Consider the following 12,284-nt stretch of genomic DNA (forward strand, 5'->3'; position numbering starts at 1 on the left):
CTCAGTACAAAATAATCTGAGGCCGTTTTCATACAAATCACACAAATCATACACATTTTTTCTCTGGTTAATGCAACACAAAGAAATACTGATTGGGGCTGTAAGCCTACATGTTTATTCTGAAGATGCTCGAGGTGACTGACACGAATCCCAGGCGCATTCAAAATGCTGCACATTATCTCCAACATGCACCCGTTTGTCAAACAGAAACCCTTGGGTGACACAGTACCCGACACCCCTCGAGGAAAAGATAATAGCGTCCATGATTTATTCCAACGTTAACCCACACCACACTGCTGCCATATAAAGATGAGGCAAAACCCCTCAAGTTATTTGCTCTCCCTACAGGGTAGTCTCTAATGTGTTTTGTTGTATAAGTGAGCTGGAGTTTGGTTAATTTACTCTTTCCTCCCAATAGTCAACAATGTTGGTTCCAAGGCTTGCCTGCCCCCTGTGGAGAGGGGTTCCTCCCTCTGTGGCGTCTCAAGCTGCATCCCTGTGACTGATCTTATCTATACCAGCCTTGTTCATGTTAGTGTTATCAGATAACACTCTTGTGTTTTTGTAGCCCCAGCCTCTGTGGTGACAGTTCATTTGGAACAACACAACCTTGTAACAAGAGAGGAAAGGTATGCATTTGTGATCCCTTTATGGAAGCATACAAGGTAAATGAGCTTCATCACTATTCATCATGACAGGTAATCAACGAGTGTTACCACAGACTGCAGGGCTTGGGATGTATCAATTTAGCTTGAATACACGTGTATCAATCATTTCACAATATACAATGCATGAAGATGCATCTAAAAATATACAGTGTGGCAAACAACAAAACAAGTTTACTTTAAACCTAGTCCAAGTAAGTCTAAAAAATGTATTTCCAGTCACATCCAAACATGGTGGGAGTAGTAATTCCACTTAATATTCCATTAATCCCGCACCAAACCTGTGACTGGGCATTAACTGATTTTAAGTAGGCTGACCTTTGAAGCAAGAAATTATTTCTCCTTCTGGTTGTTAATTTAAATCCCAGACATACCATGAAAATTACAAAGCATTGCAGTATTGACTAGCACACAAACAAGCACACAAACAAGCACATCTTCAACAGAGGAAGATTAATCCAATTGATTGATTGGTATGCTGAGAATGTCTGGATAGAGAAAGGGTTCCTGTAGTGAATGAGTGAGCAGGCTCATCACAATTTTCTCTCAACATCTTTCTCTCTGGCTCCACTTACCATGTCATTTTGTAACTCTGCTTGTAATTGATTTCTACTTCAATTTTATTAATAATGGCCTATGGAACGCCTGCAGCACAACGTCAGTTATCTAAAGCCCACCAGGAGCCTAATCTCTAAAATTTAGGTGAATTAATAGGAGAGTGCTCAAGTAAGGTATTGATTACTGAATCAATGTCTGTTTCTTTGCACCGTGCTCACTTGATGGGCTAAAATGGAACAATGCTATAAAATACAATTCATCCCTTCTTCTTGTTCTCTCCTGTTCAATCAAAGTTTATTTTATGGCCAACGCTTTTTAAGAACTAGACCTATCAACTTTTCAAATACTGAAAAGAACGAAGATACTGCAAACAAAAGAATAGACCTTTTTCTGTTTTCCAGCACTTCCAGTGTTTATTAACAAAAGCAATCTTATTTCTACAGTGTACTTCTTTTCCTAAAGAAGTGGGGGGGGGTTGAGCCATGGTTTCTCTGACAAAGGAAAGTTAGCGGCAAGTTGTATGCTGTTCATCCTGTTCTCTCAGGATGAATGGCAAACCTGGTGAATCAACACACATTCTTCCCCACCTGGGAAACAGCAGCACTGGTCGATCACTTCAGGTGAATTTGAGCAAAGCGGCATTACTGTCGGACAGAGCTCTCTGGGTTCTGCCTGCACAATTAGTTTATCTGATGAGGTTGCAACTCCCTCCTCCACAAAACCCTTCCTTTTGCCAGCCCACAAGTGATGCAGTTCTGTAGTTTATTGCCCTTGAACTTCTTACGTCCTAAACCCTGTTTGTAGAGTTACGACTGGTAATCAATAGCAGGAAAATGAACAGCACAATATGGACAAATATGATAAAACTCAAAGTTTTATTTTCTAATAATATAAACTACTTACACTATACATACACCTTAATATCATTTGTAAGCAACATGGTTATCACGGGCTGAATAAGAATGTTCTCTATTTCCTGTTTTCTCACATTTAAATTAATGTTTTACTGTAGTGTGCCTCATGTAGGCTGATGTAGGCTGATGTAGCCTATCAAAGCTCAACCACTTTTTGTGGTTCATGTTGTTTTAATTTGCAACATGTATAACTGCATGCTCTTATGGGTCTTCCCTTTTGGTTTTTTCACAATGTATGCTTCATGTTTTGGCTGCTTGCAATGTTTGGGACTACCTCGTTGTTATGATCAGTGACCTATGCTCTTTTTGTAAAGCTCTCTCTTGGAAGTCGCTTTGGATAAAAGCGTCTGCTAAATGCATAAATGTAAATGTAAATCAAAGGAGCGGGTCCCACCTGTTCACTCATTTTGATAATCAAAGGATCGCTAACTATAACCGTCTGCTTACTTTGTGGAGAAACTATGGTGCTTATGTCTTTATGTGTTTGAGGTAACCTAGGTGGAAAACTAGCCAAAATCAAAATTATGGAGAACATTTTCATCTTGGTGTTCTATGTTTTGTAATAGGCCTACTCCTTATGTTCGTATGATACTGGTAGTATATCAAATAATTTCATTTGCAGCTAGTTAATCTCACTCAGATATAGCGCCACTTCTCATGTATGAACGTGCATCTAGAACAAACTGGACTAGAATTATAATAAAAAAGAACAGAAGAGTTGGATAGATGGGTTCGGGGAGACAAGAACCATAACTTTTCCATTTAAAATAGCATTGTTTTTTAAGTAAATAATATTACATAGTACATACAGTAGTACATTACAGTAACACACACATACATAGTACATGTAAATTGATTTAAAGTCCAGTAAAGGACATCAAAAAATAAATGAATCACATATTTAATCTGAAGACAGCATACCATGCTAAATGTAGATGCATCCCTAAAAACTAAAGGTTAACTGACAGATCGTCGTCATGAAGATCACTTCTAGTCCCCAGACTCAAACTCAGCGAGACAGTTTCAGTGCTGTGTGATGAACATTACAGATGTCAAACCAATGCTGGTCCACTGCCTTACATGGCAACAGGCCATTATGCGGTAGTGAGGGTCGACGCCAACGGTCTCGACTGCTCACCACCCTCCAGTAGTATGTGCCTTTGAGCAGGAAGATGGCATTGTGTGTGTAAGAGAAGTAGGCAGCATCTATGTTCCCACCCGGATGGTTGCCTGGCACTACTGCCGGGAAAACATTTGAGATCTTTCTTGGAAAGCCAAGGGCCAGTCGGTTGGCTTTTACATCAAATGTGTACACCTATTGTAAGAGATTAGTTTATTTAGATGGACAGCTAAATCACAGTTTTCCTGGCACATTATTAATTTAGTTAAAGTAAACAGGCAAACAATCAATTTACTCAAATAAACAACTCTTTCTAGCTGGATGTATTGTGCAATATACGTGCAATTGCATATGAGTTCCTGCGATCGGCCTGTGTTAAGCTTTCCTGCAATAGCCCTACAGTTCTTATCCCATGTGAATAAAATTTAAAGTCATAGAGCAGTGGGAGTATAAAATAAGTCTCAGTGGTGCAGAGGAGGCTGGCAGTCCTTACATAAATACCATTGAAGAAGTAGATGTGTGAGTCCCTTCTGTCATAGAAGGCTGTGTCAATGGGACTGGGGACCCCTGGGAAACCAGCAGAGATGAGTCTAGGGTAATGGTATCCCTCTGGATCCTCTATGAAAGCCTGGTCATTGTCAGTGTCATACTTCCAGAACTGAGTGCCTGTCCCAAAGGAGAGAATTCATACAGACATGTCACTTTTTAGTAAAATTCTATACCGAGTGCACTACCTGTGAGTGAGTGTGAGTCACTGGCCTGTGAATTGGGTTGACCATTGTCACCTTTAAAGAAGTAGACAGCATCTGTTGTCTTAGACCAAACGTGTACATATGCATCCACACCATCCATTGGTATCCCATGCCAGCCGACCTGCACTGCCACAGGATCCCCGTAGCGTGTGCGGTTGTTCCTGTTCTCATACAGCCAGTACCAGCTGTCCCTCATAAAGTAGGTGTTAAAACGGATAACCACCTCGCCGTATGACGTTCTCTCCTTCCTGATCCAATCAAACACTGTGTTGAAACGGCCGCTGCAGCCACCTAACAATAAAAAACAACCACATGAATATATGTATGTCTATTGTAATTTAAGGTACAGCAATGTAAGGAAGTGTCTCGCTCAATGGAACTTGTCCACAAAATTGTGCTGTATTCCCACCTTTTCATTAGCCTCCCCTACCATAAAGATACTGCATAGCCTTCCTGTCCATCCAGTCAATCTCAAAGCCTGACTCCTGCGGCAGGTAGCTGGGCTGCATGATAGAGCCACTCCTGTAGATATGAGGCAGACCTAGGACATGTCCTATCTCATGCACCGCAACCTGACAAATAAAGAAGAGGATGAGATTCAAGCTTATTCTCCAAGTTTCCTGTTGTGTCACTATGCCGATGATTTCTGCATTTAAAAAGAGATGCACAAATCTATGCCTTAGTACATTTTCTCAAATTCCTAAATATGCTGTTATAGTATGAGGTGTTACTGTTGCACTGTAGTTCATCATAGCTGAAATGTGGCAACTTTGCACTGTACCTGGTAAATACACAGTTTTTTTACTCTTACCACCAATATACTGTTAGTCTAATCCTTGATTTTCTACTACTTTGGATAAAAGTGTCTTCTAAAACAATAAAATGTAACATAATAGTATCTCACTTTGAGGAGGCTGATGCCACTCCCAGCATTGGGTGCTGTGAAATGTTCATCATCGTCAAAATGGATGTCCCCTAGGAACCAGGCATGTGCAAACTCTCTGCCAGAGCCGTCAAACTTCTGGTTGCATCCTAAATGTCTTCCTTCATTGCAATCACAGGTAGACAGTATTTACATTAAATTACTCACTGAAACATTACATTTAAAATGTGTGTGTTTGGAATTACCTGTGCCAAAGCCAAGTTTGATATCTATGTACTCCAGAGGAGAGCCTGTGTCCTCCATGAACTCAAGAAAAGAGACCTCACTCCACATCCTAAAGGCTAGTCTGAATATGTGTCTCTGGTCCTCTATGGACAGCTGGCTGCTGTAGCCCTCTCCTATCAATCTCCACTTGAGTACCGTCTTGGAGAAGGCCATGTATCCCGTCCCGCGCACCTCTCTCCTCTGCCTGCGCTTGTACAGGAGGGTTGCCAGTTGACGCTTCCTACGGCTAAGCGCACGACTTGGATGCGGAACTAATGGGGTGCTCACAGAACCATTCTCCATGTGACCGTTCATATCTATAGCAGTAGTGTTAATATTGGGTCCAACAGTGGAAGTATTGTCTGTGTCAGTGACATTCAGAGTCAACATGTTGGTGTCATTAAAAACATCACTAAATGTTGTGTCACCCCCAAAGTAGTCTATTTTAGAGCTATTAAAAGCATCACTGATTACACCAGCTTCTGTTTGGTTGCTGATCATCCCATCTGCAGTGTGAATGTTTGCATCTCCTGTGGCAGTTGTTGGTAGGCTGCCACTCCAAAGAGTTGTGGGGTTGGCTTCTGGGGGATCATCTGGTTCTTTCTCCATGTCTGGGACTCCACATCTCGGCTTGTTCATAGCTGTCTTGGTCGCATCGTCAAAGATGCCCGTAACTGACAGACCTGACACTCTCTGGAACTCCCTGAGAGCTAAGGCAAACGAAGGACTTTCAACATCCTCATTACCACCTTCAAGAAGTTGTGACCCCCCCTCCTTGATAACAGATGGTAGGTCACTGCCAGCAAAATCCTCACTGGACTCTTCTTCCAACTGGATCTCCCCCCAATTCACTGGTTTTATAAAGCCATACCTGAAAAGAAACCGCTGATAACATGGCTAATTATAAACATGAAACAATCTTTGTATGACAGAAGAAATAGTGCTCGAACTTAATTTAATATCATGTTAATCACTGGTATTCAAATAGTATGCGTTTACCTCTGCGGTGTCGTCATCAGTTATGAGTTCAGCCTGGTGAGATGCAGGAATCTCAACATCCGAATGATCCCGGCTGTGAAAGAGTTTCTCTGCATCCATGCAATGGATGCACGTCAGAATGAGACATGTTATTAGCTGGATAAAAGTCAGCATCGTAATGGTGCAGCTAGAAATTCTAATGCTGGCACTATGAAAACAGCAGTGCGTTTAAATACTTTCTCTCACATACCACGCCCAAAAGTTGAGATTGTCTGAAAAGAGGCAGTCATGGTACGTTTAATAGCCCGCTAATTTAGGCGTGTCGGTAATATCGCTATCATACGAAAAGTAAACTTTGGTTTCAGTCTTGTGCAAATGTTGAAATCTACAATGAAATTATATGGGATGTTTTGCGCACGCTCCAGTGAATGAGATCTGAGTGTTTTATGAGTAGAAGTTGTTCACTTTCATCCCTGTGCGTGAGGTCCGAGCACAGCCACGCGACACCTCTCTTCAAGAACACCTGTTGTGATAAAGCCCCGCGCCTTTAAATACCTTTCACATATTGGTCTTAAATCATAAAGAACCACCAACCAAACTGCCAGTCTGAGTCATAAACACTATGGTCAGTTAATTTTTGGTAAATAAGGTACAGCCACCTGTTATTTTTCAATATAACAGTGATTACATGTAAAGCATTATATTATGAACCAAATTTCAGCTTTCACAAACATAATCATTTGATTGAAACATACTTGAGTGAAAAACAATACCAACAGGGTAATAAATACATTTGTGATGAAAACCAAGGCAATACAGTGAAAACATTGGATTGACAGAAATAAATAATTAACAATCCTAAACAAATTAATTAAATTCAGAATATGAATGCAGATGGTGATGGTGGATGGAATCATATTTTTCAGGTTGGTGATGAGTTACTCTAAAGCCTTTACTATCCCTGCGGCTAGATGTTCAGCAGTGGGCTTCTCTGCACAACAGCTTACTGATAGTCCTTCTGCCATCATGGCCTCTGCTGTAGTAGGTCCAATGGCTGAAAACTAGACAGAAAATCAGGACAACTAAGCCTTAGTATCGCATCAAAATAATTGTAAATGTATTATTAATATATTTATTATTTAAGGTAATTGTTCAATGAAGAGTGTTGGTAAGAAATGTATACCTTGATTTGATTCAGCTGTTCAGACGATAATCTTCTAACCGTTTCAAAGCAAAACTTGAATCCTGATGGGCTGAAGAAAGCAATGCTGGCCGGGACACCCTGTGTGTACATCAGACATGTCTAAAACCATAAAAGCTATGGATATTATAGAAGAAAAAGCACTCTGTGTGACTTGAGCTAACCTGTTCAGTAAAATAGTCTGTCAAATTATTTTCCAGGTCAGGATGTGGAGCTGTTTCATAGACTGTTAGTGTCTCAAGAAGCACTCCTAGAAACAGTCAAATTAAGAGTTACCGATTTTCATGTACACTGTAAACTTATACCCAAGGAAACTCACATAACTTTTTAAGCATTTGTAGCATCAAGTTAAATTACTTGGTAGTTATTGTCTGTAGTAATAACTACTTACCATTTTCCCTTAAAGCAGTGGGCAGCACTTCTCTTTTGATTGATCCACAGGGGAAGAATAATGGTAATGTACTGGCATTTTGTCCTATATGTGAAACAAGAATTACATTAACTGTGGGCAGCTGATTTCACCTGACTTTCCAAACAACATATTTATCTTATGAAATCATACATTAAAGACATACTGTCAAAAATGAATTGTGACAAAACATCTGCAGTCCCAGTGTCTTCTCCCAGAGGAACCAAACCCAGATGTTGCACTGAAACAAGAGGTACCGAAACACCTTTTGTTTAAGTCAAGTCAAGATGATAAATTGATAAAACATCTAAATTATACGGGTAACCTGGGTTGTTTCATCTCAAATAATAATGACAATGCAGCTATTATGTTCCTATATTTTGCAGGTATAGAAGAATTAGTCAGATGCAGAATTGGCTATCAAAAGAGAGTTTCATCTGCCCAGTCTCTTAATACAAGGTGTGAATAAATGCATTCACGGTAAACTGTCACTTGTATAGAACACATTTCCAGTTACATACAGCCGGGTGGTATCATCGTTGACACATTTATGTGACATCCAGGTGCCTGGCACACTCAGTGCTTGAATTAGTCAATCGTGATTGGTAGAGAGAGGAGGCACTTCACACATTGGTTAGCAAATACATACCTAAAGATGCGGTAGTCTTCCCAACAACATAAATGGACTTGGCATTCCATTTGTCTTTTACATGACTATTCCACTCTGAAATAAAAAAATTATATTAGTAGCCTAATTATTTTAAACACAGAAAATGTGATAAGGCCTCTTCTGACATTCACTGGACCTACACAGCCATTGTAACTTCAGAAAATAGCTTAGAAAGGTATAAAGGTCACCATGTGCAACATGTTTCTCTTCTTAAATCGACATGAGATACGTTATATCTCCTCACCTTGCTTTCTTTCTTCTACCTTTAAACACATGTTGACAGCCTCAACAGCCCTAGGACTAGTAAAGATGAGGCCACCATACTTGTCTGGTTGAAAAAGCTGTAAGTACCATGGAAAGATTAAAACAGATGTGACATAAACTGTTTAATAAAAAAAAGTATGTGTATAACTGCATAATTGTAAATTGAAATTGTATTTACCTTGTCCAACAAGGTGTTCAAAGACATCAACTTAAAAGACAATACGGGAATTAATTTGGCCGTATGTCCATATGATGCCAGTTCCTGTAAAGAGACAAAACAGTAAATAGTAGTGTCTGAGTTACAGCACAACTTCAAAACAGAAAATCTATGACAAGTCCCATAGAGTACCTTTACGTATGGGTCAGGTCCAGAATCTCCCTCTCTGGGCTCTTTTAAAAGTAGTACACGCATCCTGATAGAAGTCTCAGAATGCTATGAAAGACAAAGTATATTGATAAATGTTTGTCAAAATAGTCAAGATGTAAATGTACCAATGAGAGGACCAAATCAACTAGCTCAAAGACTACTGTCATGTGGGGATTACTGTAAGAGGCCTTATGTGTGGGAAGGCAGAGCTAGCTACACCCAAGGACTGTCATATGTTACCTTCTGATAAGATGCTGTCATCAACTAACTGAATATGCATTTGGCAAACAATTCGTTTGAGAAACGCCTCGTACTTTTAAGCAATCTAATTTAAATGACAGAGATAAATGTATGTGTCTACGACAGAAAGGGGTGTATTATCTATGATTGTGCAAGATCTAGCACTGACTTCGGATGTAATTTTATTTTAGGCTCTCCAAACGATGACTCACAGTTGATTCACTTCATGACAAACGTAGCTATCTTATGTTGCTTTGGATGACAAGCTAACAAGCTGGATAACACTTAAAACTGCACAAAAACGTAGCCTAAAATGTCATAAACCAATTAAGTGCAGCAAGCTTATCTTGGTGAGTAGGCTCAATACATGGTCGTGTCATTTTTGGTGTAGGGCATTCGAACAGCATTTAGAGTAGGGTTAGACAATCGGAACGAGTTTAATTCAAATCATGTATATCTAAGTAGCGTATAGTCGTTTATAGCACAGCGATGTTGTTGTTGCTGTTGCTGCCGTTGTTGTGCAGTTTAGATGTCAACACAGACATCTTGTGGCAACTGCACTGTTTGCAGAGAATTTACGCCCTCAAAGTAAATAGTCTGTGGTTAAGCTAACTTCCAAACTAACCACCAGAACAATTATTGTGAATTTGTTAATCATGAAAAACAATGTAACAGTTGCAGTTTGTTACTGTACCTCGACTTCCTCCAGCTAGGATCATTGTTGATACATCAACGGTGGAAACAGTGCCGTTGTTCACTAGAACTATTTTATTTGGGGGGGGGGAATTGTACTCAAAGCAATGTTTAAATATGCTATGTAACATACTGCTCTATTTGATTTTAACTAACTTGATACATTTAGTGATTTGTATCATTTTAGCAAATGATACAACTTGCTACTAAATCCAATAGATTTCAATACTATTTCCGGTTTGGCGAATCCGCCTTCAGAATAAAAACCGGCCTGATTTGTAGGCGACTAAACCGTGTGAATTTGGTTGCGCAGTACACCTCTGTTCGAGTTGAACGAGTTATTATTGGGTTTAAAATAAGTTTAATTAAGTTAAATAACGTATGTTAATATGAATAGGCTATAGTCATGATTAAAAAAAAACATCGTTCTAGTTAGTCTACTGATAGGAGCTGTAGTAGCCTGCCAAAAGTAAAACATTGAAAGTATTCGGGATCCTGGAAATAGCCTTGCCTTGTGTCCTCCAACAATTGTGGTAGGCTATACTATAATTTATCTTGGCTGCTATAGGTACATTATGATAATTGGAATAAGATTATTGAACGTTGAACAGTGCCAACAATTGGTCAATAGTCTTTAATTAACTTGTTCGTGTGATTTTATCATTTGCATTTTCCAAACATTTTGGCATATAAAGTTTATTGTTTACGTAAATTTTAAGAGCATTTTGTCACTTGGCCTTTATTTTGAAACTAATTCCCCGGAAATTCGATTCCTTGTTGAGGCTGGCTTCGCCTGCTGATAAATACAGTTTTCACATTTGCTAAAACACTAAACCCCATTCTCTGAAACAAATGTTCAGTGGCCTAAACCCATTTGTCGAATCAGACACTCTTTTGGCAAAACTGTAAACACATTCTCACTCACTAAAAACATTTTGCACTGTGATGCACTTGTGCTGAAAAATGGTAAACACAGGCGGCAAACAATAAACACATCTACAACACAGTTGTTATCTGTAAAACAGTGACTCAAAATTGTTCACACTTGTTTCTAATGGTGGTTTAGGACAATGTCAGCTTTCACCGTGGTGTCCGTATACGAGAATAGTTCAACATCAACCAGCAACTTTTACTGTATATGTTTGCCTTCCACCATACAACCCTTTTCTCAACCCAATTGAAAAGTTTTTCTCGGCGTGGTGGTGGAAGGTCTATGACCGAAACTCATATACTGTACCAGGGTAAATCTCCAACAGGCAATGTAATTAGCCTGGATCCGGCACACCAGAGGGTTTTTACCCCATTCTTTATTTGTTCTTGGTTGACAGTACTACAAGTTGTAGTGGTTACTGTATTATTTTCTTTATTGCTAAATGCATTTACTTTGTATGATCAATAAATAAATAAAAAAACTAAGCAGTAATGTTCACTAAACAGGTTTTGGGCAAAGGGTATGGAACAATTGAAAGTCTAGATTTTTGTGGGTGTGGTTTGAGGAAAATTCAAGAGTTACAGTTTTTTCCGATTGCTTGGACATAAAAATGTCAAATAACACACAGTTAGTGAAACCTGACACTCAAGGAGCAAAACAGCAGCTCAGATCTGCACAACTATAAGCACATTCTCAGCCTCACACTATTTGCAAAATAATACACACAGTGTTTTGCAAATCACTTAACACACTTTTCTGCATTAGACATATAAGATTATGTCACTTAATTGCCTTTTCAAGACACTGCCTTGTAAAATGCGACATCTGTGACTGAATGGATCAAACACGGGCGTCAGGTGTACAAGTGCTTAATTGTAAACATACCAATCAGGTGTAAGAACTATAAAAAAGGCAACAGGACAGTGTACCTGTCCCCATCAAAAATGGAAGGCAATGTTGCAGGAAGAGGTAGAGTGAGGATGAGAGGGGGAGCCCGTGGAGGAAGAGTGGTAGGAAGACGGAGAGGTAGACCTGGAAGCCGTGGAAGAATAGGGGCCAAATTTACAGTATGAAATTCGAACAACATTGGTTTAACATGTTTTGAACCATGGGGCAACATTGAGAGAGGCTGGACAAAGAGTTCAGCCTAACCTCAGCATATATACTGTTGCAACAGTAATTTGGACATTTCAACAAGAGCACAGGTGACAACCTGTCACAGCCACTGCAGCACGCACACAGAAGTCCAGGTGTCGGACTCGGCACACAAGTCAGAATTGAGGTAGGCTAAGAAAACATATAAAAACGAAAGATAGTTTCCAAATGATAGGCCTACCGATCATCTTATTTTGACAAAAACATAAAAAAACTATAT

At 39.5% G+C, this 12,284-nt stretch overlaps 2 protein-coding genes across 4 annotated transcripts; both read right to left on the reverse strand.

The window, feature by feature from the left end:
* Positions 1–2,464: 2,464 nt before the first annotated feature.
* Positions 2,465–6,308, reverse strand: mmp21 (matrix metallopeptidase 21). 3 transcript variants are annotated; one of them, XM_047032410.1, is made up of 7 exons: positions 6,156–6,308; positions 5,138–6,041; positions 4,914–5,053; positions 4,440–4,581; positions 4,043–4,300; positions 3,751–3,923; positions 2,465–3,452 (listed from the first exon to the last, which is right to left on the reverse strand). In XM_047032410.1, the coding sequence occupies exons 1-7, from the start codon at positions 6,306–6,308 to the stop codon at positions 3,147–3,149; spliced, it is 2,076 nt and encodes a 691-aa protein (XP_046888366.1). In that variant the 3' UTR covers positions 2,465–3,146. The 3 variants fall into 3 exon arrangements, with proteins under 3 accessions (XP_046888366.1, XP_046888367.1, XP_046888368.1); XM_047032411.1 differs by having other exon boundaries at positions 5,138–6,027; positions 6,156–6,245; XM_047032412.1 differs by having other exon boundaries at positions 3,342–3,452; positions 3,759–3,923.
* A 458-nt stretch (positions 6,309–6,766) lies between these two features.
* uros (uroporphyrinogen III synthase) lies at positions 6,767–10,245 on the reverse strand. The gene is made up of 10 exons (XM_047032413.1): positions 9,980–10,245; positions 9,028–9,111; positions 8,857–8,940; positions 8,659–8,755; positions 8,394–8,468; positions 7,911–7,985; positions 7,727–7,810; positions 7,500–7,585; positions 7,318–7,416; positions 6,767–7,195 (listed from the first exon to the last, which is right to left on the reverse strand). Exons 2-10 carry the CDS (start codon positions 9,088–9,090, stop codon positions 7,073–7,075), a joined length of 786 nt encoding a protein of 261 aa, XP_046888369.1. The 5' UTR covers positions 9,091–9,111; positions 9,980–10,245; the 3' UTR covers positions 6,767–7,072.
* Between the last annotated feature and the right edge of the window lie 2,039 nt (positions 10,246–12,284).

This window comes from Hypomesus transpacificus, chromosome 13, assembly GCF_021917145.1.
Source record: "Hypomesus transpacificus isolate Combined female chromosome 13, fHypTra1, whole genome shotgun sequence".
Lineage (NCBI taxonomy): Eukaryota > Metazoa > Chordata > Actinopteri > Osmeriformes > Osmeridae > Hypomesus > Hypomesus transpacificus.

Coding starts and splice junctions, on each gene's coding strand:
- mmp21 (XM_047032410.1), bottom strand. CDS start 6,308: ATGCTGACTTTTATCCAGCTAATAACATGTCTCATTCTGACGTGCATC. Junction 5,054..5,137: donor CAAACTTGGCTTTGGCACAG/GTAATTCCAAAC, acceptor ATTGCAATGAAG/GAAGACATTTAGGATGCAAC. Junction 3,924..4,042: donor TGCTGTCTACTTCTTTAAAG/GTGACAATGGTC, acceptor CCTTTGGGACAG/GCACTCAGTTCTGGAAGTAT.
- uros (XM_047032413.1), bottom strand. CDS start 9,090: ATGCGTGTACTACTTTTAAAAGAGCCCAGAGAGGGAGATTCTGGACCT. Junction 8,941..9,027: donor GACCTGACCCATACGTAAAG/GTACTCTATGGG, acceptor GTCTCTTTACAG/GAACTGGCATCATATGGACA. Junction 7,986..8,393: donor GAAGACTACCGCATCTTTAG/GTATGTATTTGC, acceptor CTCTTGTTTCAG/TGCAACATCTGGGTTTGGTT.